General features: G+C 33.9%; 1 protein-coding gene and 1 non-coding gene across 2 annotated transcripts; one reads left to right on the top strand and one right to left on the bottom strand.

Annotated features, from left to right (window-relative positions):
• The first annotated feature begins 652 nt into the window (after positions 1-652).
• LOC110735423 (12-oxophytodienoate reductase 3-like) lies at positions 653-14295 on the top strand. Its single transcript, XM_021915618.1, has 6 exons — positions 653-1117; positions 8907-9047; positions 9289-9419; positions 9637-9794; positions 13431-13455; positions 13532-14295. The coding sequence occupies exons 1-6, from the start codon at positions 1017-1019 to the stop codon at positions 14167-14169; spliced, it is 1194 nt and encodes a 397-aa protein (XP_021771310.1). The 5' UTR covers positions 653-1016; the 3' UTR covers positions 14170-14295.
• A 9987-nt stretch (positions 14296-24282) lies between these two features.
• Positions 24283-24355, bottom strand: TRNAR-ACG. Its single transcript has one exon. It is a non-coding gene; the product is annotated as a tRNA-Arg (tRNA).
• Between the last annotated feature and the right edge of the window lie 226 nt (positions 24356-24581).

Here is a 24581-nt window from a genome sequence, read left to right as displayed (position 1 = left end):
GCACACCATGTGACAGGGGTAACCTGAGTTAACTTGTTAGAGATTACTCGAGTTTGTCAATCAGGGGTTACTCGAGTTACTCGGTCAAAGGTTACTTGAGGGATTCAGACAGGGGTTACTCAAGAGGTGCACTCGATCAAGGGTTAATTGAAGGGTTACTCGTGTTACTCAGTTAGGGTCTATTTACGGAGTTCGGTCAAGGGTTACTTGAGTAATAATTTGGTCAGGGGTTACTTAAGGAGTTCAATGAGGGGTTACTTGAGGGTTCAGTCAAAGGTTACTTAAGGTGTTAATCGGTCAGAGGTTACTTAAGGGTTCGGTCATGGATTACATGAGGGGTAACTCGATCAGGGGTTACTTGATCAGGAGTAACTCGGGTAACCCCTACCGAGTAACTTGAGTAACCTCAACAACTCGAGTAACCTCTGATCAAGAAGCTCGAGTAACACTTGTCGCACGGTACAACAGGTCGCATACAAAAAATTTATACTCTCATATACTTTTACTTTCATGGTTCTCACATTAGTTTTACCAAATAAAATATTCATCCATTTATATTATTATACTCCGTGCTATATATAATGCACCCTTTTAATATTTTATGTGATCATCAAATAATGCAAATAAAAAAAACGGAGGAATTACTAGGCTGTTGTTTATTGACATGAATAACATGAATATATGATGAAAATACACATTGATTGGCAAGAAATAAATGTAGTCAATATTTAAAAGTGAAAAGTCCACTGATACATGCATAATTGCTTTTTACAAGACGTGGAACTTTAGTCTAGATCACTTTTTCCACACAAGTGTTCTACGACGTTGACGATTCATGCACATGATTCATCTGCTCATTCTTGGTAGGCTACATCATTTTTGCTCACACCACCGAATAAATTTGCTCACACCACCTTCAAACTAACGTCTATATAAGTTTTACTTGTATAACAGTACTTGTTTTAGAACAAAAATAAGAGACACATATAGTGTTAGCAGAGAGAGGAAATAGGAAGATGGTTGTGACAAGTTGCGTGGCTATGAATATGGGCACCAAATGTGTTAAGGATGATCTTTTTACTCCTTATCAATTGGGAAAATTCAATCTATCTCACAGGTTTGTCGTTCTTTTCATTTTTTCATAGTCTTGTATGTACGTATGCTATATTTGGATAACATATTAGAAGGGAAATGGAAGGGAGGGAAATAGGAGGAAGGGGCCGGGAAGGAAGGGAAAGTGGAGGAAATGATGAGCTCCATTTTCCCTCCAAATCTCTCCAATTTTGAAGGGATGGTCTTTATTAGTGAACTGTTAAACATCGCCCGCAAATTCCTACATAAAGCCCACAAAATAAGAGTGAAATGACACTTTTGCCCTCAAACTAAAAAACACAATTTCTCTCTCTACTCTCTACTTCCACTTTCTCTCTCTAAATTATTTCCAGAGCTATGTCGAGGCGGCCCGGCAAGGAAGTGGCGGCACCGGCGGTGGGCAGAAGGCGGTTTGCCGGCCAGAAGGTAATTTTTTAAATTTTTGTAATTTTTTTTAAAAAAAAAAACCTCCGGCGACGGTGGGGCGCCAAGGCGAGACGCCACCACCACGGAGGAAGCGCCTAGGCAAGACGCCCATACGGTGGTGGCGGCGCCTAGCCCAGACGCCACTACCACGGCGGCGGCGCATAGGCTAGGCGCCACGGCCGTGGTAGTGGCGTCTGGGCTAGGCGCCGCCACCACCGTACGGGCGTCTTGCCTAGGCGCCTCCTTCTCTTTTTTTTTTTTAAATTTTTTTTTTGTTTTTTTTTAATTTTAAATTTTATTTTTGAATTTTTTTTTTTTTTTTTTTAAAATTTGTTTTTCTTTTTTTTAAATTGTATGTTCCCTTTTTTTTTAATCTTTTTTTTTTAAATTTTGTTTTTTTATTTGTTTTAATTTTATGTTCTATTTTTTTTTAAAAAAAAAAATTGTTTCTGGTTTTAATTTTTAATTTTATGTTCCTATGTATTTTTTTTTTTTTTTGAATTATATTTTTGTATGTAAAAAAATTATAAGTTCCCTTTTTTTTTTATAAATTTTCTTTAAAATTTTGATGTTCTTCTTTTTTTAAGTTTTTGCAATTTTAAATTTTTTAAGTTTTGTTAGTTTTTTGTTTTTGGTTTTTTCTTTGCATTTTTGATTTTTTGTTTTTGTTTATGTTTTTCATTTTTTAGTTTGTTGTTTATATTTTTTGTTTTTGGTTATATATTTTGTTTTTGGTATATTGTTTTGTTCATATTTATATTTTTTTATGTTTATATTTATATTTTTTATGTTTTTATTTATATTGTGTTGTTTATATTTTTATTTTTTATGTTTATAATTTTATTTCCGTTACTTGTTTATTTGCTTTTGTGTTTATTTTCGTCCTTTTTTGTATTTATATTTTTTGTTTTTGGTAATATTTTTTGTTTTTGTTTTTGTTTATGTTTGTTTTTTTTTTGTTTGTAGTTTATATTTTTTGTTTTTGGTATATGTTTATGTTTATATTTCTTATGTTTATATGTATATTGTCTTGTATATATTTATATTTTTTATGTTTATAATTTTATTTCCGTGACTTGTTTATTTGCTTTTGTGTTTATTTTCGACTTTTTTTAATTTGTTTTCGTTATTATGTTTCGTTATTTACTTGGAGTTAGGCATCACAATTTGGACCTGGTGCGGGGAAGAGTATTGACGTCGTGAGGAGTACGATCTACTCAATGGAGAGCTCGGGGCCCAGACACGTTAGATCCCGTGGTATTTCGGCCTCGGCCCGCAGAGAACGGGTGCACTGTTCTGCGGACGATCAAGATGATGATGATGATGATGAGGAGGAGGAGGAGGAGGTCGAGGAGGAGGAGGTCGAGGACGAGGATGATGCAGATGAGGATGTCGATGATCAGAGTGGACCATATGATGATTACGGTCCATTCAGTCAGAGGCTTGATGATACGTATGAGACGCATAGGGTAGATGTGCGTAAAGGTCGAGATGGTAGGTTTGTTAGTAGATCTGGCACATCATCTGCGTCCACTGTGTCTGCGGGTAGCAGAAAACGGTCGAGGGCCGTTAATGATTCTTGGATGGTGAGGGGTGAGGTGGCCGGGGGACCTATAGACGGGAGTGTGATTCCTAGCTTTTTAGGACACATCGCTACCCGTATTTGGGAGGACCAGGAGAGGGCTTTGGATACAGGCATTTTGAAATGCCAAACCCGGGAAAAGACTTGTAGGTTTTTGTGTAGCTGGGCTGATGCTTGGCCGGAGGAGAGCGAGATGGTCGGGCGATTGAGGGGCACTAGAGTGAGTCACCTTCCTGCCACCATGCACGACAGGATTGACTGGACGCTGATCACGACTTTCGTTGAGCGATGGCAGCCGGATACGAACTCGTTCCACCTTTCGTTCGGTGAGATGACGATCATGTTGCATGACGTCGAGGCCATCATTGGGATTCCCGTGGAGGGAAACCGAGCATCTGTCGTCACTGATGCGGATCAGGCAGATTTACTAGCGGAGCTGTTGGCGGTGGATAGGGCTGCGCTGTACACATCGGCACTTGGTGTGTGGGATCACGGCGACGTTAAGATCGCAGCCGTCTTGCAGCGATGTTTGCACCCTACGGCACGTAGGACGCAGGACACACAGCTGGCTGCATATGTTTTTCTTCTTCTCGGGTGTACCTTGTTTCCGGATAAGAGCGGGAACAAGCTCAGGCCACGTGACATAGTTGACGCGTGTGAGCCCGACAGAGTAGGCCAGTTTTCTTGGGGGTCGGCTACGCTGGCGTATCTGTATCGCCAGTTAGGATTCTCGAGCCGGGCTGATGCAGCAGGTATCACTGGATGTCTGACGTTGTTACAGACCTGGATATACGAGTATTTTCCTGCGTTTCGACCACACCGCGACCCGGTTCCCATTGGTGATGGCCAGCCACGTGCCTGTGCGTGGAGTCCGCGTGTCGAGAAGAATTCCGTTGACCGCCTGCGCTCCATACGGTTATCGCTTGACAGGATGTCCCCCTTAGAGGTACAGTGATTAAATTATTTCTACTTTTACAATCTGATGCTTTATTTTATGACTGTTACTGATTTTAAATAATGTGCAGGTGAACTGGATGCCTTTCGGCCAGAACCCTAGTAATAGGGTACCCAGGACCCTCTACACCGGACTGATTCAGTATCGCGAGATCGTAGAGGCGTACATGCCGCAGCGCTGTCTTCGCCAGCTTGGATTTGTCCAAGTTGTCCCACCTCCACCGGCATGGCCCAGAGGGAACAGTGTATCCAGAGCAGCCGTGGAAGAATCAATCCAGTCCTTCAAAGCTCTATGAGCGCTCTCGACTCTGCATGTCATAGTGTTCCCAAAATGAAGAACTTGGTTCGTCCAATATTTGACAAACTTTTCCCTCTGAGGTACCCACTGGTGCATCACATAGTCTACGATTGGCGGGCACCACTTGTACGCATCCTTGAAGTTTTCCAAGGCTCGATCGTACTCTGCCTCTGTGGTAGCTTGCATGATCTTCCGCCACTTACCATTTACCAATGTCTCTGCTGTTACTAAATTCTTGTTGAAAAGATTGTAGGCTTTGACTTTCACGCAGTTGTTGATGTGCCATGTGCACAGTAAATGGCTCGACTCCGGAAACAGCTCCGCTATAGGGGCAAAAAGACCTCCCTCACAATCACTTACGATGGCCGATGGCTGTACATTTGGGCCGATGTAGTTTCTCAACTTTTCCAACACCCAACGGTAACTCGCAGCCGTCTCATCCTTCATGACTGCATAACCAATCAGAAAGTTCTGGTTCGTTGGAGCCATCCCAACCATCTCAACCAGTGGGAACTTGTACTTGTTTGTCTTGTACGTTGAATCGATCAAAATCACAGATGGCCAAAACGAAATCATATCAGCACAATCAGGATGGACAAGGAACAAATGAGTTACCTCCGATGTGTCTTCGTCAGATTCAAACCAGTAAAGGTAACCACGTGCTTGTGCCTGGTGCAGAAGCTGCTGTATAGGGTTCCTTCCCTCTGACCGTTCAAACCTCAATTTCTGTCTGACGTTGTAGATGTGTCTTCGGTTTGGCTGGTCTTCGGGGAATTTCTCTAACACATACGCTAATATTTTAGCGGGCTTCACTTGAGCATCACTCATTTCTTTTACAACTAGTTTCGCAGCTGGACTTAGGCCGCTTAACTGCCGATGCCCCACTTTGTATGCTATCAGCTCATGGTTGTGATATCCCCATTTTCCGTAACCCTTCACTTCCCAACCGTCACGCCTTTGATGTTGTCGAACCTTAACTCGGAACTGACACTCACAACCTTTCCGCTTTGAGTCAAACCGAATCGCTTTACTGAAATCTCGTTCTTCTCTTTTGCGATAACGGTCGCATCTCAAAATGCGATCCATTCTACCATCCCGTTGAGATTTATGAGTTGCTACTACTAAACAAAAGCCTGATCTAATTGCAACCTGTTTTGCCCAATCAATCGCTTGTTGAGCATCTTCGAACAGGCCATCATGTACAAAAATCCCACTGTAATCATTTCCGTCTCCACCATAATCCTGTAACAATAACATATAACGTATAAATATAATTACATTAAGATTAAATTAATACACTTAACACAAAATTATCACAAACGCAATTTCTAAATTTTAAATTTCTAAATATCATTTTTATATTTAACGCATAATACATTTAAAAAACAAAATAATAACACACATTTCATTTCAAATTTATCAAACATAAATAAACAAACAAAAAAAACCATAATAAAAAAAAATAAACAAATACAAAACAAAATAAAACAAAATAAAACAAAAACAAACACAAAATAAAAGATGCATTAAAAAAACTTAATTAAAAAAAAAAAATTAATTCCCTCCAAAAAAAATTAAAAGGAAATAAAACAACACAAGCAAACAAAAACAAAAAAATTCCAAAAAAAAAAACAAAACAAAATAAAACACCACAAGCAAAAAAAAATCAAAAACAAATCAAAACAAATAAACAAAAAAAAACAAAACAAATAAAAAAAAAAACAAAAACAAAACAAAACCAAACAAAAAAAAACAAACAAACAAATCAAAAAAAAAAACAAAAACAAAACAAACAAACAAAAAAAAAACAAACAAACAAATAAAAAAAAAACAAAAACAAAACAAACAAACAAAAATAAAAACAAACAAACAAATAAAAAAAAAACAAAAACAAAACAAAAAAACCAAAAAAAAAAAAAGGGGATTAAATTAAAAAAAAAAAAAAGAAAAACAAACAAAATAAAAACAAACAAACAAATAAAAAAAAAACAAAAACAAAACAAAAAAAAAAAAAAAAGGGATTAAATTAAAAAATAAAAAAAAAATTAATTCCCCTAGTGGCGCCTGGCCAGGACGCCGGAGCCACGGCCTGGGCGCCTGGTCAGGACGCCGGAGCCACGGCCGGGGCGCCTGGTCAGGACGCCGCCGCCATGGTGGCGGCGTCCTGGCCAGGCGCCCTGGCCGTGGCTCCGGCGTCCTGGCCACGCGCCATTACCATGGTCGCGGCTTCTCCACCAGGCGCCGTTACCACGGTGGCGGCGTCCTGGCTAGGCGCCACAACCACGGCATGGCCTTTTGGCTAGGCGCCAGCCACCATTTCGTCTTTACGATGCGTTACGAACCTCGTTTTCCGATGACGACGGCGATTCTCCGGTGATCCTCGGCGATCCGGTGCTGCTCCACATTTTTTTAGTGCGAAAAATTTATCTTCGGTTAAAATTATAAAAAGGGCAAATTTGTCAAAAAATTATAAAATGTGGGCTTTATGTAGAGATTTGCGGGCGATGAATAACAAGTCCCCTTTATTAAAGGACGAGGGAAAATGGATCCCTCCCTGTCCCTCCCATTCCCTCTCCCAACATATTATCCAAACAAGGAACTTTGTCTCCCTCCCTTTCCCTTCCCTTCCTTTCCTTCCATTTTTTGTTATCCAAACATAGCCTTAGTATCATACGCATTCAAAAATGAACCAATGCATAGGTTCATATTTTGAATGCATAGGTTCATATTTTTAATACTTATGATGCATATGTTTCATAATCATATTATTTTTTATTTCTTCAATTATTTATGTTCATAATTACATGTCTTATATTCATAGTAATATTTTATATGTTCATAAATGATAATGTAAATATTCATATATAGTAAATATTTGTTGTTCATAAATATTCTCATTAAGTCTGTTTATTCTATGCATATATTCTCTTTCTTAAATGCATATGTTCATATTTTTTTACGCATATGTTCATCTTTTAAATGGTTATATTCACTTTAAGAAAATCAATGCTTACGTTCATATTTTGAATTGTTATGTTTACTTTCTTAACTGCATATGTTCATATATTTTATGCCTATGTTCACTTTATGAAAAGCTAATGTTCACATTTAAGGGAATTTATATATATGTTCATATTTTGCATGATTATGTTCATTGATAAAAAAAATTCAAAAAATCAGATGAAATTCATACACAGATGAATTTGATCGAAGCTAAAAAAAATTCAATTCATATGAATTCAAAAAATTAGATAAACAACCAATTTCATATTGTAAGGAACAGATTTAATCGTTAAATTGAAAAACGAGAAAAATAGAAAAAAAAACAGAGGAAAAAGGAATTAAATAAGGAAGGATAAAAAAAAAAACAGAGTATACTTTGTGAATTCAAAGATTCATATAAACCTTAATCAATCGAAATTAAAGCACAAAATCGAAATTCACAAAAAAATTCATACTTAATACTACTTTCATGTTGTAAGAAACAAATTCAATCAAAAACAGTGTAAAAAAGGGTGAAAATTAAAAAAACAAAGGAGAGAGAAAATAAAAAAAACGAAGGAGAAAAATAGAGGAGAAGAAAGCTCATGTTCACTTTATGAAAATCTAATGTTCATATTGTGCTGTTGTTACACCTATTTCTAGGTGCACCTAAGAATATGCCATTTTTAAAACCATACGCTGAGAAATTTTATAGTCCACAAAAAATTCCAAACTAGTCTAGAGGTGATAAATAAAAGCCCGACCCAACTTTGGCCCACATGACCCGAACCTATTTCAATTTATCCGAAAGCCTGACCTGACTTTAGCCTAAAAGCGTTGCGTTGTCACAACCTAATACTTGTATAATGGACTATGATAATTGCATTTTAGATTGAAATTTCTTATATAGGGCATGTTCTCATACGATTATTTTCAGTTCACTTCAGTTCAGTTCAGCTCTAATAAGTTCAGTTCAGCTCTAATAAGTTCAGTTCCGTTCAGTTCAGTTCAACTCCTAATTTCCTTCTCTTATAAAATATTCATTTCATTTCAGTTCAGCTCTAATAAGTTCAGTTCAGTTTAGTCAATAAGAACAGATCCATAACTGGTTTGATAAAATGGAATAATAATGCTTGTGTTAGTCTAGTGACAGAATCCAAGAATTGATTAAAGAAGATAGAGACACGGTTTATATATTTCTGCTACCTCAAGTAATGGGTTTTGATTTTTGAAGTTATGCAAGTATAAAAAAAAAAAAAAAAATTAAAAAAAAAATCAAAATGAAGGTCATCATAATTAGTGGCGGAGAAAAAAAGGAAAGTTTTTTTTTTAAGCAGAAAGTTGAGGTAAGTCTTGTACGAGATTGTTTTTAAGAGTCACATAAATGTAGTTGAATTTTTACAAACAACTACTCACTCAATAAATGTAACACTTTTTTTTTTCATTTTTCTCAATACATGCATTATTTTGACAATATACCAAACGAATATGATAGAGTACGTAAATATGTTAATTGCTGCTTGGTTGATAGTAGCAATGTATATTTTCAAACTTGAAACTTTTGTGGAACAGAGTGGTATTGGCGCCAATGACTAGAAGCCGAGCCATAGATGAAATGCCAAATGACGCACTTGAGAAGTATTACACCCAACGTTCCACTCCTGGTGGCTTACTTATCGCTGAGGGCACTCTCATCTCCCAAACTGCCGGAGGGTAATCATTACATCTTCAATTATACTTTTGTAAACATTATTAAAAAAAAAAAATTGGTATTTAAAAAGTAGATTTCGAGACAAATTTAACTAGATCACAAATGATTATGTTTTTTCTAATGGATAAATTATAAATAATGGTAAAATAAGATTAATGAATAATGTAAAAGTTCTTATGATGTGCAATAACAAAAACGGAGAAAACTTAATCCTAACCCACTTATTTTATAATTTTGCCATAGGTTCGCGCATTGTCCAGGAATCTACACAGAGCAACAAGTGGAAGCATGGAAGAAAATAGTAGACTCAGTTCATGCTAAGGGTGCTATCTTCTTCTCTCAATTGTGGCACGTCGGTCGAGTTTCTAATCATGGTGACAACACTCCTCTTCAATTATGTACAAATTGACACTACAAGCATAAATTCGTTACAATTATGTCTACTTTCAACAGTATCTATCATATTGAGCAACATCTAATTTGGCAAAATATATACATATTTATTTGAGGAAAAATATAGTATATACATACTTCGTATAAAGCTATATTTTGACATGTTATGTACTTATACATTGTATGATGTTTATATAGTGTATCAACCTAATGGAGGTGCGCCAATATCATCAACAAATAAAGTTTTACCAGAAAAGTGGCGTATCTTAATGCCCGATGGTTCACACGAAAAGTGCACTCCGCCACAAGCCCTCACTCCACCTCAAATATCGGAGGTTGTCGAACACTATCGCCAGGGGCGGAACTAGGGTGGGTTCAAGTGGGTTCATTGAACCCACTGATTTTTTGAAAAAAATTTAAATTTTTTTTTTAAAAAAAAAAAAAATCAAAATAGGTTTAAATAGAATATTTGTGTATTATATGGCAACAAGTAAAGTTGTAGCCCAGTGGTTATTTTTACCTCCCATCACACAAGAGTTTGTGGGTTCAAAACCAATAACTCACACTTTTTTTTTTAATTTTGTTTCCTGAGCACTGAGCTTTCCTGCTTCCAGAGTTCGCTTTCCTCTTCCTCATTCCCCCAAATTGCAAAACCCTAACTTCTTCCTCCAATCCTCCTTCTCTTAATCTCTTCCCGTTCTTCCTCCTTCAGTCCTTCTCTTCCCGTTCTTCCTCCTTCTCTTCCCGGCGCAGCACGGCAGCAGAGTCAGCAGACAGCAGAACACGGCGGCAGCGGCAGGCCGGCAGCGCACCAGCCAGTCAGCCACTCACCCAGACCCAGCCTCACAGCCGTGTATGGTGTATCGGTGTATGTAGGGGTAAGTGAATTTGGGGATTTTTTTTGCTAAATCATTGAATACTTGAAAATTGAAATTCATATGCTAAATTCAATTGCTAATATACATTACGATTTACGAATTGCCAATTTTTTGTAAATTGCTGAAGTTTGGTTATAATTATCTAATTTACTTCTCAAGTTCTCAATTTGGGGATTTTTTTGTATTTCGTATGCTATTTTCATATGCTATGCTATTTTCTGCCTTTCGTTTCTGCCAATTCATATGCTAATTTCTGTATTTCGTTTCTGCCTTCTAGTTTTCATAATTTCATTTGCTATTTCGTTTTATGCCGTCTAGATTTCGTTTACTAATTGAGTAATTGACTGTAATCTTTAATTACGATAGTTTTAATTAGCCTTCTAGATTTATCATTCATTCATTATTTCATTGATTTCATTCTGCATTTATCATGTGTGTGCAGCAGACTAGCAGCATATACCTATTATACCATGAGTTTAGAGTCATTTTGGAAACGTGCCGGGAAGTCACAAAAGTCTTCAACTTGTTCTTCACCTAGTTCAAGGGATCCTCCAATAGAAGAACATGTGTCTCCTAATGATGATGAGGTTCCTATTGCTGCAACAATTCCACCACCTGAGAACACTAATACTACTGTTGACTCCGATGATACTCGCATTTATGATGTTGATCTTCTTCCACATGACCCTGGAAAAAGAATTCCAGTTATGGAGTATCCTCCTAATGATCGAGATGCCGTAAGGAGAGGCTATATTACAAAGAAACGTTGTGATCCACGCACACATAATTTTCCTCAAAGAAAAGTTGGAGGTATGCGCCGTTTTAATGTTACTTGGTTTGATAAATATGAGTGGCTTGAATATAGTGTTGAGAAAGATGCGGCTTTTTGTTTTGTGTGCTATTTGTTCACTGATAAAGTTGATTATTCTTTGGCTGTTAATGATTCCTTTATTAAAGGGGGATTTAGAGGATGGAATAAGACTGGTAGATTTGATGTTCATGTGGGTGGTATTGGTAGTTTCCATAATCAGGCTAATGAGAAATATAGTATGTTTATCAACCCAAAGACATCAGTTGCTGAATCTCTTTGCACTTATTCTAAGGAAGCTAAACTACAATACAAATCTCGCTTGACTTATTCATTGAAATGTATTAGATTTCTTTTAAATCAAGGTTTAGCTTGTCGTGGGCATAATGAAAGTGAAGAATCTTGGAATAGGGGTAATTTTCTTGCACTCTTAACATGGTTTTCAGAAAATAATAGTGAGGTAGCAAAGGTTGTTCTAGGTAATGCCCCGGGAAATAATCGAATGACTAGTCCTTTAATTCAAAAAGAACTTATTAATTGTTGTGCCAAAGAAACCACTAGACTTCTTATTGATGATATTGGGGATGACTATTTTGGAATACTGGCTGATGAATCTAGTGATGTATCTCAAAAGGAACAAATGGCCCTTTGCTTGCGTTATGTCAATAATAAAGGGAAGATAAATGAGAGGTTTCTTGGAATTGTACATGTTAAGGATACTACTGCTTTGTCACTAAAGAGTGCAATTGAGTCTTTGCTTATGGAATATTCATTGAGTTTGTCTAGAGTTCGTGGACAAGGTTATGACGGTGCTAGTAATATGAGGGGGGAGATAAATGGTCTCAAGACTTTGATCATGAATGAAACAAAACAAGCCTATTATATTCATTGTTTTGCTCACCAACTTCAATTAACCCTTGTTGCTGTTGCTAAGGATAATGATGATTGTATTTGGTTGTTTGATCAACTTGCTATTTTGTTGAATATTATTGGTGTTTCTTGTAAGCGAAGGGAAATGATAAGAGAAATACAATCTCAACATATTCTACAAGCATTAGAACTAGGAGAAATTGAAAGTGGGCAAGGTTTAAACCAAGAACATGGCTTAGGTAGGCCTGGTGATACTAGGTGGGGATCACATTACAAAACTGTTTCAAATGTTACCGCATTGTATGCTACTATTGTTAAAGTTCTTGAGAAGATTGGATCAAATAAGATTTATAAGGATGATCGCGTGAAGGCTATCACTGTCATGTCTACATTTGAATCATTTGAATTTGTATTTATGATACATTTGATGTCCGAAATATTTGGGATTACTGATAAATTGTGTCAAGCTCTGCAAAAGGGGGACCAAGATATTGTTAATGCCATGACATATGTTAAATTGACTAAGGAGGGATTACAACAAATGAGGGACCATGGGTGGGAAGACTTTTTACATCTTGTGGTTTGTTTTTGTGTTAAACATGATGTAGAAGTTCCTACTATGGATGATATGTATGTTCCTCGTGGAAGGTCAAGACGCTTCTTTGCCAAAGTTTCAAATCTTCATCGATTTCGGGTAGAAATGTTTATAAGTGTTATTGATTTACAACTCCAAGAGCTCAATAGTAGATTTGATGAAGAAAATATGGAGTTACTTATTTGTGTGTCATGCTTAAACCCGATCAATTCATTTGCGGCATTTGATATGCAAAAGTTGTTGAGACTTGCTGAGTTATATCCCAAAGAGTTTCCAACTAATGATATGACGATGACTGCACTTCGTCATGAGCTTCAATTTTATATTAATGATGTGCGCCAAGATGCAAGGTTTGGAGACTTGAAGGGTATTCATGAGCTTTCTATGATGCTTGTTGAAACAAATAAGCATACTACTTACAACTTAGTTTACTTGCTTATAAGACTAGCATTGATCCTTCCGGTTGCAACTGCAAGCGTGGAACGAGTGTTTTCCTCAATGACATACGTAAAAAATAAGTTGCGAAATAGTATGGGTGATCAACTATTGAATGATAATTTAGTCACTTTTCTTGAAAGAGATTTATTTTCAAGAGTTAGTGATGATGATGTATTGGAACGCTTCCAAAGTATGAAGACTCGAAGAATGCTTCTGTAGTCTTTTTTTTTTTTTTTTTTTCATTTTTCTATGTGTAATCTATTTGTAATCCATAGTTTGAAATTATTTATGTACTGAATATTTAATTATTGTATTTTTATTCCTTTGTTAATTATGATTTCAAATTTCGGAAGTTTCGAACCCACACTTCGAAAATCCTGGTGACGCCACTGACTATCGCCACGCTGCTCTCAATGCCATTCGTGCTGGTATACATTTTTCATTCTACCAACATGAAAACAATAATTTTACTTGGTAAAATGATTAATTTTTGCTTGTACATAGGTTTTGATGGAATAGAGATACATGGAGCACATGGTTACTTAATAGACCAATTTCTCAAGGATGCAATCAACGATCGAACCGACGAATATGGAGGTCCATTGGAAAACAGAACAAGGTTCTTATTGCAAGTAGTACAAGCCGTTGCAGAAGCCGTAGGAGCTGAAAAGGTGGCTGTTAGAATCTCACCAGCAATTGATCACTACGACGCCCTTGATTCCAACCCGCTAGCATTAGGCCTAGCCGTTGTCAATGGGCTCAACAAGCTACAATCCGACTTGGGATCAAAGCTCGCTTACCTCCACGTAACCCAACCCCGGTTCACGGCCCAAGGCGTGGTTGATAAGCCAGCCGAAGAAGCCGAAGCAGATGCTCAATTGTTGAGGAAATTAAGGGATGCTTATGAAGGGAGTTTTGTGAGTAGTGGTGGGTATACTAAGGAGCTTGGAATGGAAGCTGTGGCTCAAGGGGATGCTGATTTGGTTGCATTTGGACGTCTTTTTATCTCTAATCCTGATTTAGTCCATAGATTGAAAATTGATGCACCATTGAATAAGTATGATAGGTCTACGTTTTATACTCATGACCCTATTTTGGGTTACACTGATTATCCTTTTTTAGGTGACGAATATGTTAATTAAGTCCTTTAGAAAGTAGTCGCATTGTACGGTATGAAACATCAGAAGTTGTGTTATGGACTTTGTGGTAATGGATATTTAATTTTTAGTTTTTAATTTTAAATCTAATCTAATCTAATATCATATCATCATATCATATAACTAATATATAAAGCTAAATTTTTAGCTAGGTCACGACGTTGCGACACTTGGCGTTTCAACTAATCGTCAAGTGTCGCTTCAATGCCACATTGGAGCGATTTAAATAGCAATTGGCCTTGTATGGACCCGGTCTACAATAAATTATTGTAGACCCAAAATTTGACACTTTCAAATAATATAATCACATTTTGGATGATATAATCACTTTTTTAGACGATATAATTATCCTTTTGTGAGTCATATTTTGAATTATATAATCTCATATTAAATCATTTAATGAGATTATATAATTATCTTTAGGATGATAAAATTTAAAAATCATCTTTTGAATGATGTAATTAACTATTTGATACTTTTTATAATGATAAATTTACTATACATTTACGTATCAGTTTCAGGATGATATAATCACTTTTGTAGTAATATAATCACATTTTGTATGATATAATCACATTCGTATGGTATACTAGAAGGTTGGGTCTACAATAAGTTATTGTAGACCGGGTCTATTCTAGTCTTTATATTTAACTAGACTTCATAAGATATAAAAAAATAAAAGAATTTTAGGATAAAATTTTAAGTTTAGAATTTTATTTTCGATAAAAGACCAATATTTCAAAGATACAAATTGAATTATAATTTTATTCAAAAATATTATAAGATTATAATTCTAAAAAATTATCATATAAATTTAATTTTTTATGTCATAATATTTTATTTTTTTTTGGAGTGAAGGAATTAGTTTAAAGTGTAAAACATCTATTTATAATATATACTAATCGGTTAAAATAATATACTTCATAACTAATAGAATTTTATTACTACATAGACCTGTCAATTAGGGTTGAGTCATGAGTCATCCCAGATTGGGTCATCACTTTAGGTTACGAGTCAAGAAATGTTCAACCCTTGCCCAAAGTTTTGGGTTCGGGTCAACCCAACGAGCGTTGAACATTTATTTTATTTAATTTATTAATTGTTTATTTATTTTAATGTATTGAATCGAACATTTCCACCAATATTAGTATTAGTCATTACATAGAACATGAATAATTGTTAAGTGCTAATTTTGTATCAAAAGCTAATTTATCTTTAAATTCAATAAACTAATTTTGTATCAATGGTATATTTTAAAATTTGACATTTAGATTAAAAATTTATGTTTAAATTCAATAAACAACCCGGGCATCGCACGGGCACAAAACTAATATATAAATAAAGTAGGCATTTTTGGAGAGAATTCGGCGCGCCACGTAAGAAAGGGTATTATTTTGACCAATGAAAATTTATTTTAGAATTAAAAAATTCACTCGCCACCTAAGAAAAAGCGACGAATAAGATTTAAGAATTTTGCTACATATATAAAAACAACGAATAGTAAATAATTAAAATTTAAACTATTAAAAAAAATTAATAATTATCTTTTTTACATATATGGATGCAAATCTTTGATTGCAAATATATTTAATCGCTTTCCAGTAAATATTACAAAAATTAGATATTAATAATGTACTCATCGAGACGAATAAAACTAAATCTCATATGACTATGTTTGTCCTTATATAAAGAGAGAAATTTAGAAGATTCTCCCTTATTTTTAATAATTAAAAGATTCTAAACGAGACTAACATTTTGAAACAAAATGAGTATATATAAAAAGGCATAAGCAAAGGACTTATTTTAACCAATAAAAAAAAATTGTCATTTAGGGCCTGTTCACTTCAACTTAATTTCAGTTCAGTTCAATTCATCTTCAATCAGTTCAATTCAGTTCAGCTCTTAATTTCATTTTCTCATAAATTATTCATTTAAGCTCTATTAAGTTCAGTTCAGTAAACATGAACATACCCTTATTTTTGAATGAAAAATTTAAATTGTCACCTAAAGAAATATAAATGTCATGTACAATAAATTTACTATTTAATGTATATTTAATTATATATTTGGGATTTTAAATTCAAGCGCCACGTAAAATAAATAAAATAACGAAATATATATTTTTAGTGTTAAATTAACAAAAAAAACTTATGATATTAGAAATTTTATCCAAATATTTCATGAATGATCTTCATAAGTGTACAAAATATTATATTAAATAAAATAATTTACTAGAACCGTGCATCACACGGGCTTACATCTAGTATATATAAATAAAGTAGGCATTTTTTGGAAACATTTGAAGCGCTACATAAGCAAAGTTATTATTTCGACAAATGAAAAAACAGATTTACAATTTATTTTAGAATTAAGAAATTCAATTGCCACATAAGAAAAATTAACGAATAGGATTTGAGAGTTTATATTCAAGCATTATTATAAATTAAAATAAATTAGATAATTTTTTTTAAGTTAACATAGATAAGTAAATTAAAAAGATAACACAAATTTTTTTAACAAAAGATAGATATTTTTTGAGAAATTAATTAATATAGATGATAAAGTAGGTTGATTTAGCACAATGATGCTACATACATTAACATAAACGTTTTTGGACGTAAAGCAAAAAGATAGATTTTTTTTTTTTGAGAATTTAATTAATAGATGATAAAGTAGGGTAGTTGATTTATGATATTCCATACATTAACATAAATATTTTTGGATAAAGCAAAATATATAATTTAAAAAACAGAATATATATAATATAATCTAAAGATTAAATAAGTAGAATACAAATCTATTCATTTTTAGATAATTATAAAAAAAAATAAACAAAATTGATTTACAAGATATAATTTATGAACTATCATGATATAATAATAAAAAAGTTAAAAAAAATTATTTTCTTGATAGAATTTTATGAAGTCTATCATGAATTTCATGATAGCACATATTTAAAGCATTCCCAACAATGAGCAAAAAAATGCTCATGAGAAAAACTTTTGGTGAAATTAAAACAAAAATGACTTACATTAATGAGCAAAATTAAAAATGCTCATGAGAAAAATGAAAATTGCTCATAGGATGAGCATTGTTTAAGATGAATAGTAATCATGTAGAGTCCACAATGCAAGTAAAAAAAAAGAATTAAAAATAATATAGTAGAGAGAAATATAAGAGGGTATTAGTAAAAGTAAGAGAGAAGATGTACTAGAGAGAGAATGGGGAAGAAATTTTTTTTTTTTTTTTTTGGATCATTGGTAGGATAAAAATATGATCAGAAAAATGCTCATGGTTTGGAAGAGAGAGAAAGTGGATAGAGAGAGAATGAGGAAACCAATTTTTGCTTATTGTTGGGAATGCCCTTAAAGTCAAACACCTTATATAAACCGGACACTTCTCATCCCATTCTCTCTCACCCTTATAAACATTTCTTTAGCTCACCATTAGACTCACCTCGTATAAACGTGACTTCCCATCTCAGTCCACTCACCATTATAAATGTTTTTTTAGCTCACCATTGGACTCACCTCGTATAAACGTTATTTAGCTCACCATTGGTTGGGTCATTGATTTCAATATTTTGGTGGATGGAATGTAATTTTATCATGAAAGGTTGAGGTTTATATCAACCTTCTAGATTTATTTTGAGTAATTATTAACTTTTTAACACTTTAGTTTTTCATTAGGGATGATACTAATGATTCGTACACATTATTATGCTCATGCTAAGCTTCATTCGTTCAAAAAATCATGATATTAATATACTACTTATCTTATTACAATTTATTTTTTTGGCAACTTCTATATTATAATGATTGATTGAGTAATAGTTTCATATCAAGCAATCAAATGTGATAATGAAATTTCATTATAAAAATTTAATTTTATTCAATTAGATTAATTTCAGTCATGCAACACTCTTTGTATATATTTTTCATTTAACTATTTAAAAAATTTATAAATTCATATTTTTTTTTTACTATTTCTCCCACCGTCTTTATTTACCATATAGGTTTGGGTTTAATTTATTAATTTTTTGTTGTATAAAGTTGATACGGGGGAAAAGAATAATGATGGTATAAGTTATTATTTGTGAAAGAAAAATAGTGTACTATAATTATATATGTATAGATGAACAACACATTTTCGTTATACAAACAAAAGTACAAAAAGGATTTATAATTTAAATTATTTAAAAAACAAAATAATATCTTTTCACATTAAAAATTTAATCCTAATATCTGATAAATAATGAGATACTTTAAAATAGAGTATAATCAAGTGTCAAACAAAAAAAAATTATGGATAGTTATTTAGAATTTAAATTTTATAATAAAAAATATCTTTTAATTCATGAAAATAATCTTTTCAAATATGTATAAAAAATCCTGCATCACTTTTTTCCCAAGTTTTTAGAGAGCCACGTAGGATTTAATTTTTTTAGCGCGTAATGAGGATAATAAATTTTGGTGGTAGTCAATTAAATACGAGATTATAATTAATTAATTTAAATGCCATGTAAGCAAAATTGGCGAATGAGATTTTTCAGTTTAAATTAAAAAAATAAAAAATATTATTATTTGATATCAGGAATTTTATCTAAATATATAGCAAATTTTAGCACATAAATATATGTATAAAAAATTATTTGAAAAAATTCAAACAAAACGTGCATCGCACGGGCTTCAACTAGTTTATAGGATAAGGGGATATTTTGGTTCAAAAAAGAACTACATAATTTTTTTACGTAATATATGTAGCCAACCATAATATATTAGGCCCTAGGGTGCAGCCCAATTTGTTTTTTTAAGAAAGTAGTGTGTTAGAGAACTAACAACAATGAGGATAAAATCCTTTCTTTTTCTTTTTTTTTAACCAGGATGAAAATCCTTTTAGCTCTCCTCATGCTTCATTTTTAGCTTCCACGATGATGTACAAATTACTAAAATGATCCTTTTAATGGGAGGATAGTACCCAATTCTTTCTATGAAAGGAGAAGCTTCCTCGTCCTACAAACCAAAACATGAATAAAAAAAAAGGAAAAAGTAGCATGAAAGTATAGAAGTCCAACAAATGCAACGGTCAAATGAATTTAAGTGGTAACACTTGTCTTGTTTCCAAAGAAAAAAAAAAGTGGTAACACTTGTTTTTATTTAAATTGTGAGTTCTTTTTTATAATTTAAAAATGTAAAGTGGCTATGATTTCTAAACGGTAATTTATTTGGATAAAACAAAAAACACCAACGATTATAAAAAAAAAATTCTCTATAAAATGAGTATAATTTTTAAATATTTTCATTCACTTTCATTTTTAGCATTTTTCCCACTTAATCTCATATTTGAAAAAAAAAATAAAAAAAAAAAAAAATCTCTTATATCACACACAATTTTTGTCCTCCATTTCACTTTCAATTTCAAATACTCTTCAATACAGATCGTAATAATAATTAACATCTTTGATGTTAAAATTGACGTGTATGGAAGGGAATGTGATGTGTTAAGTTGAGGAAAGGAGAGAGAAAATGTAAAAGGATTTTAGCATTTTAATTGTTGTTGGTGCTCTAAGCGCTTTTTAAGAGTAGCATATATGTTAGTGTGCTTATTTAAGATGTATTAGCGTGTTTTTTTTGTTAATAAGTGTGTCACTGTGTTAGCTCCATTATTTTTGTTTTATGGTCCGTAATTTTTTTGGTGTGGCCTGTTGCACCAAAGAGTTGCTGACAAAGCTATGTTAAGGCCTGTTCTGATTTACTAAACTGAACTGAACTTGTTGGAGCTGAACTGAACTGAATATTTTATGAGAGAAGGAAATTAAGAACCGAACTGAACTTATTAGAGCTGAACTGAACTGAAATGAAGATAACTGACCCTTATAAGTAAAAAAATCTTATTTGAAAGAAATAATGACGAAAGATTCTTTCAATTATTTAACTAAATTTAAAATTATCAAATTAAAAATCGTGTAACAACCAAGACAATAATACTTTGTGAGAACGTATTAACATAATAACATGCACTTGCTCGACGGCTCGACCCCATATGATACACCCTCCGACCTCCGTTCCACAATGTTGTTCTTGTTTGAAATCTTTGAGTAAAAAAAAAGAGAGAGAGAATCTTCTAAATTTCTCTAGTTTAATCCATAAGAATAAATATAGTAATGTGCAATCTGGTTTGATTCATTTTGGTGAATAGATTATTAATATCTAACTTTTATAATTTTTTCTAGTGTGATATTAAAGATATTTGTAATCAAGGATGAGTAAAAATTTACATCAATTTACGAAATAGGAACATCATTTTGAAACGAAGGGAGTACTCCGTATTAAGTTACTCTCGTAGCTTAGATACCACCTTTAAAAATCAAATAAAGTTAAACAAATTTAAACTAAACTACAAGTATAATTATTTTTTTGATAGAAAACTACAAGTATAATTAAATAACACAGACTACAGAGTGTTAGTGTTGGAATAGTTGACCATGCACTCTGATTGAATATTTGAATATGCTTAAGCTAATAAAAATTCATAAATAAACCTGGTCCACAATAAATATATTGTGGACCAAGTCTGTCACGTACTTACTAGCCTTCCTACCAATTTCTTACAAATTAATAGAATAATTTATTTCCCTTTATAAAACTAAAAAGCGAAAGATTGAGTATTAAGTAGCTTAGTATTTTGGTTGGATAGACTACATAGGGGTGTTCATAATCGGGTACCCGAAATCTCGGGTACTCGGATCATGGGTAGTAGAAAAGGCAACCCATGACCCGACCCGATTTATCCGGGGAACTCGACTTTCGGGTACCCGAATAAATTGGTTGGGTCATTGCAAGGATGGTGTGCCCACGTAGGGAATCCATCTCCTTATATGCCTAAGGCCTTTTATAATATTAGGAATTTACACTTGTTAGGGTGCATTAGGATTTGAACTCCTGACTGTTTAGGGGACCTTGAATTAGAATTGATTCAATCATTACACTTTTTGTAAGAAACAAGTAGAAGTCACCAATGAGTTTTAGGAAAACTCATAGACCTCGTTCATGCCTTTCTCCCAAGTAGATTTCAAGGGATATTTAGCACGAATCTTAAGTTTACCCATGCCTAAATTGATCTACGTGTACCAGAAATGAGTTCGGGGGCGAGGATACTAAAATAACATTCCTTTTAGGGAGGAATCGTTATTCTAGCCCTCGTGCGGCCTCTACTAGCTCTTTTTTTCACAATTTCATTACCAAACAATATGTACAATGTGGCTCCTAAAAACTAAGTTAGTTGATTTTATTTACAAGCATTAATCACAAAAGAATTACATTGCAAAAGTCGTTATTCTTTTGTTATTCAAATTCGTGAAAAGAACAAGAAATAAACAATGTTTGCCTTGACTTATGTGATAAAACAATCAATTAATTATTCAAATTCTAGTCTCGATTAACACAAGAATACTATGTGAATTAAATTAATAAAAAGTTTGTTTAAATTGCTCAAACAACACTATTTATTCAATTAAAGTTATTTAAAAAGAAAAGTGATTTATCTTAGTGCTTAGGAAACTAACTGTTGTTCTTTTATGTTAAATCTCCGTTAAATGCGTTTATGGACTTTTTTTCTTCTTTGTACCTCCAAGGATTTCAATGGATTCAATTAGGGTTGGAAAGTATTTGGGAAGAGAGAAGAAAAGTAGTATGATAGTAAGAGAACTTAAGAGTTTAGGGGTTTGAGAAAGCTAAGGTTAGAATTCTGATTTTTTCCGTCGTCTTTCAGCTTGAACGAAGACCTCTATTTATAGGCATAGGAATCTATGTTTAGGGTTTAAGAGCCGAGGCGTCAGGTGGCATGCGCAACTCTTAGTTGCGCGCAGTACGGTTTCCCTTATACGAAAGCGTGTTTTTAAAACTTCCATAACTTTTGATTGTGAAGTCGAATTAAGGCGTGTGAGATATCATTGGAAATCTCTAAATGTTGTTAGAATTAGGTCTAAATATGTTGGGTATCAAAAGATATGGCCGTTGGAGTGCAAGGGTGTCGGTTTTAGGGCCCGGTTTAGTGTTTTAATCATAACTTCTTCGTTTTAACTCATAATTGGAATTATAATGTACTGTTGGAAAGATATTTGAAAGATCTTTTGATATGTAATAACCTTGCATATAAATTTGGTGGTTGATTTATCTGATTGGCTCGGTTTTTAACATTCCATTGGATCCAATCATTGCATTTGACGCATTTGGGTCCGTTATTAATCAAGTTTAAACATGTATGAGCACATTTTAGGCCTAATTAGTAATTTGACAAAGCTCTAATGTAAATTGGTCTCAAATATGGGTTTTAACTTACTTCATAATGCATTTTATAGCCCATAAACACTTCAATTTTAATCTAGCATGAAGAACGGTCTTTTGTAACATCATCGCACTTTCTATCGGGACAAGAGGCCAAAAGTAGGTGTCAAAAGTTAGCCCCCACTTTTATCGAGTCTAGAATATACGATGATCAAAGTAGCCACAGAAATAAATCCGAGGTGGGGAAGCACGACCTGCAGCTCGCTCTCCTTTTTTCCTCTTTTGCCATTTTCGATCTCTTTTTCTCTCTACAAAGCTCGTTTTTTTATTGTTGTTTGAAGCTAAGGAAAGTAAATCTTGCTCAATAAAATAGAGAAATTCGAAAGAGAAACCCTAACTTTTAGAAGTTGGGGGCTTTCTATTTGACTTGTTTTCATGAATTTGTTCGTTTTATGTTGTTGTGACATGTTAAAGCAATAAATTGCAACAAATTTCATGTGAAGTGGTAAAGTATTGATCCTGTTTGAGCATATACAAGCATATGGGAAGAATCAACCCGATAAACTGGAATTAATGTCGTAAATTAAAGAAACGCTACATACTTATTGATTGGGAACCCTAGCTCCACATTGCTCAGTCGCCGCAACTCCCCCTTGGAATCCCTAGTTTCACAATGCTTAGTCTCCATAACCACTTACCACATGTAGCGCCGCCTCCGTAGTTTGGAAACATAGACAACAATTCAGATCGACATAGAAAATTGGGGATAACTTTAATTAATATGAGACTTAGTGGAACTGTGAAGAACATGTTCTCGACTTGCAGTATCATTTGGAGGAGAGTCAGACCATTCAGGAGAAATGAACAACAGTTGATTCAGCAACGGAAATAGTTACGGAACGGGACTGTAAACAAACAAGGAGTTAATGCTGGTTTTGGACGTTAAAGGTCATACCCGCATGTTTACTATTTTGCCCACTAAAAAGGTGAAATTGTTTGGTGCGCCCTCATATAAACAAGTCTAGTTAATATTGCATATTAACCAGTATTTTCTCCTTTATAATGTTACAATAGGCAATAATTACATATAAGTGTCAACAACATACTCCGATCCAATTTCCACCTTTTTTCCTTAAAGTAGCTCATCATATCAACAACCTGTTGGTAATACCTTGTTTTTCCCTATGTATGAACATTTCACTCAGGACATGGACCGATCTCCAGGAGTAGTTTGCAGTAACAATTCAACGCCAATAGAGGGGGGTGGTGAACATGTAGAAGAATTTGTGGGGGCACAACATCTAGAAGACATTGAAAATGTTCATGTCAAAATTGTTCTACAAGAAGTTGTCAATACTACCGGTCAAAGAAAAATCCAATCATGGGACATAGTCGAAGATAACACACTCTAAGAGGGGGAACCGAGAAAAAGAAAAGCGGATTATGGGTTGAATTTATAACCTTTACAAAAAGGCAAGAATAGAAAAACCCAATGAGATCAAGGTAAGAAACATTTAATCTATGCAAAATCGATGAGATCATATCAATTTACATGTTTGATAAATGAGTAGATGCATATGACTATTATAATCGAACAAACGGTAGTGGTACGGTGAGTCAGAAAATATATATATATATATATATATATATATATATATATATATATATATATACGAAAAAATGTAAAAAAAAGTAAGATCCACTGCACTTTGACAAAAAACCCACACCCAAGTTCCATATCTTTGGGTCCGCTATCATGATCATGATTTTCCTACTCCCAAAGGGAAAAGGTCCTTCCCTTTGGGGTCGGTTGTGGGCGAGGAGGGATTCGAACCCCCGACACCGTGGTTCGTAGCCACGTGCTCTAATCTCTGAGCTACAGGCCCCACCCCGCCTCCACTGGATCTGTTCCCTGGAGTATCCTCAAAAAAAGGAACCTTTCCTCTCCCCAGCCATTTCGGGTTAAGAAGATGTGAAAGCTCGTTTCTCTCTATAAGAATAAGAACGGTGCATCCCAAGGTGTGAAGTGGGAGAGAAGGGATGTCATAATTGGGTTTTTGAATAAGACGACCTTTTCATTCGTATTACTTTTTCATATTAAAAAGTAATAAT

This window comes from Chenopodium quinoa, unplaced genomic scaffold, assembly GCF_001683475.1.
Source record: "Chenopodium quinoa cultivar QQ74 unplaced genomic scaffold, ASM168347v1, whole genome shotgun sequence".
NCBI lineage: Eukaryota > Viridiplantae > Streptophyta > Magnoliopsida > Caryophyllales > Amaranthaceae > Chenopodium > Chenopodium quinoa.
This window is presented reverse-complemented; position numbering and strand designations above follow the sequence as displayed.

What these genes read in the sequence shown, in the direction of transcription:
- LOC110735423 (XM_021915618.1), top strand. Translation starts at nt 1,017, where the DNA reads ATGGTTGTGACAAGTTGCGTGGCTATGAATATGGGCACCAAATGTGTT. An exon ending in AAATTCAATCTATCTCACAG is followed by an intron (nt 1,118 to 8,906) that starts GTTTGTCGTTCT and finishes TTTGTGGAACAG; the next exon opens with AGTGGTATTGGCGCCAATGA. An exon ending in TTGTCGAACACTATCGCCAG is followed by an intron (nt 9,795 to 13,430) that starts GGGCGGAACTAG and finishes GACTATCGCCAC; the next exon opens with GCTGCTCTCAATGCCATTCG.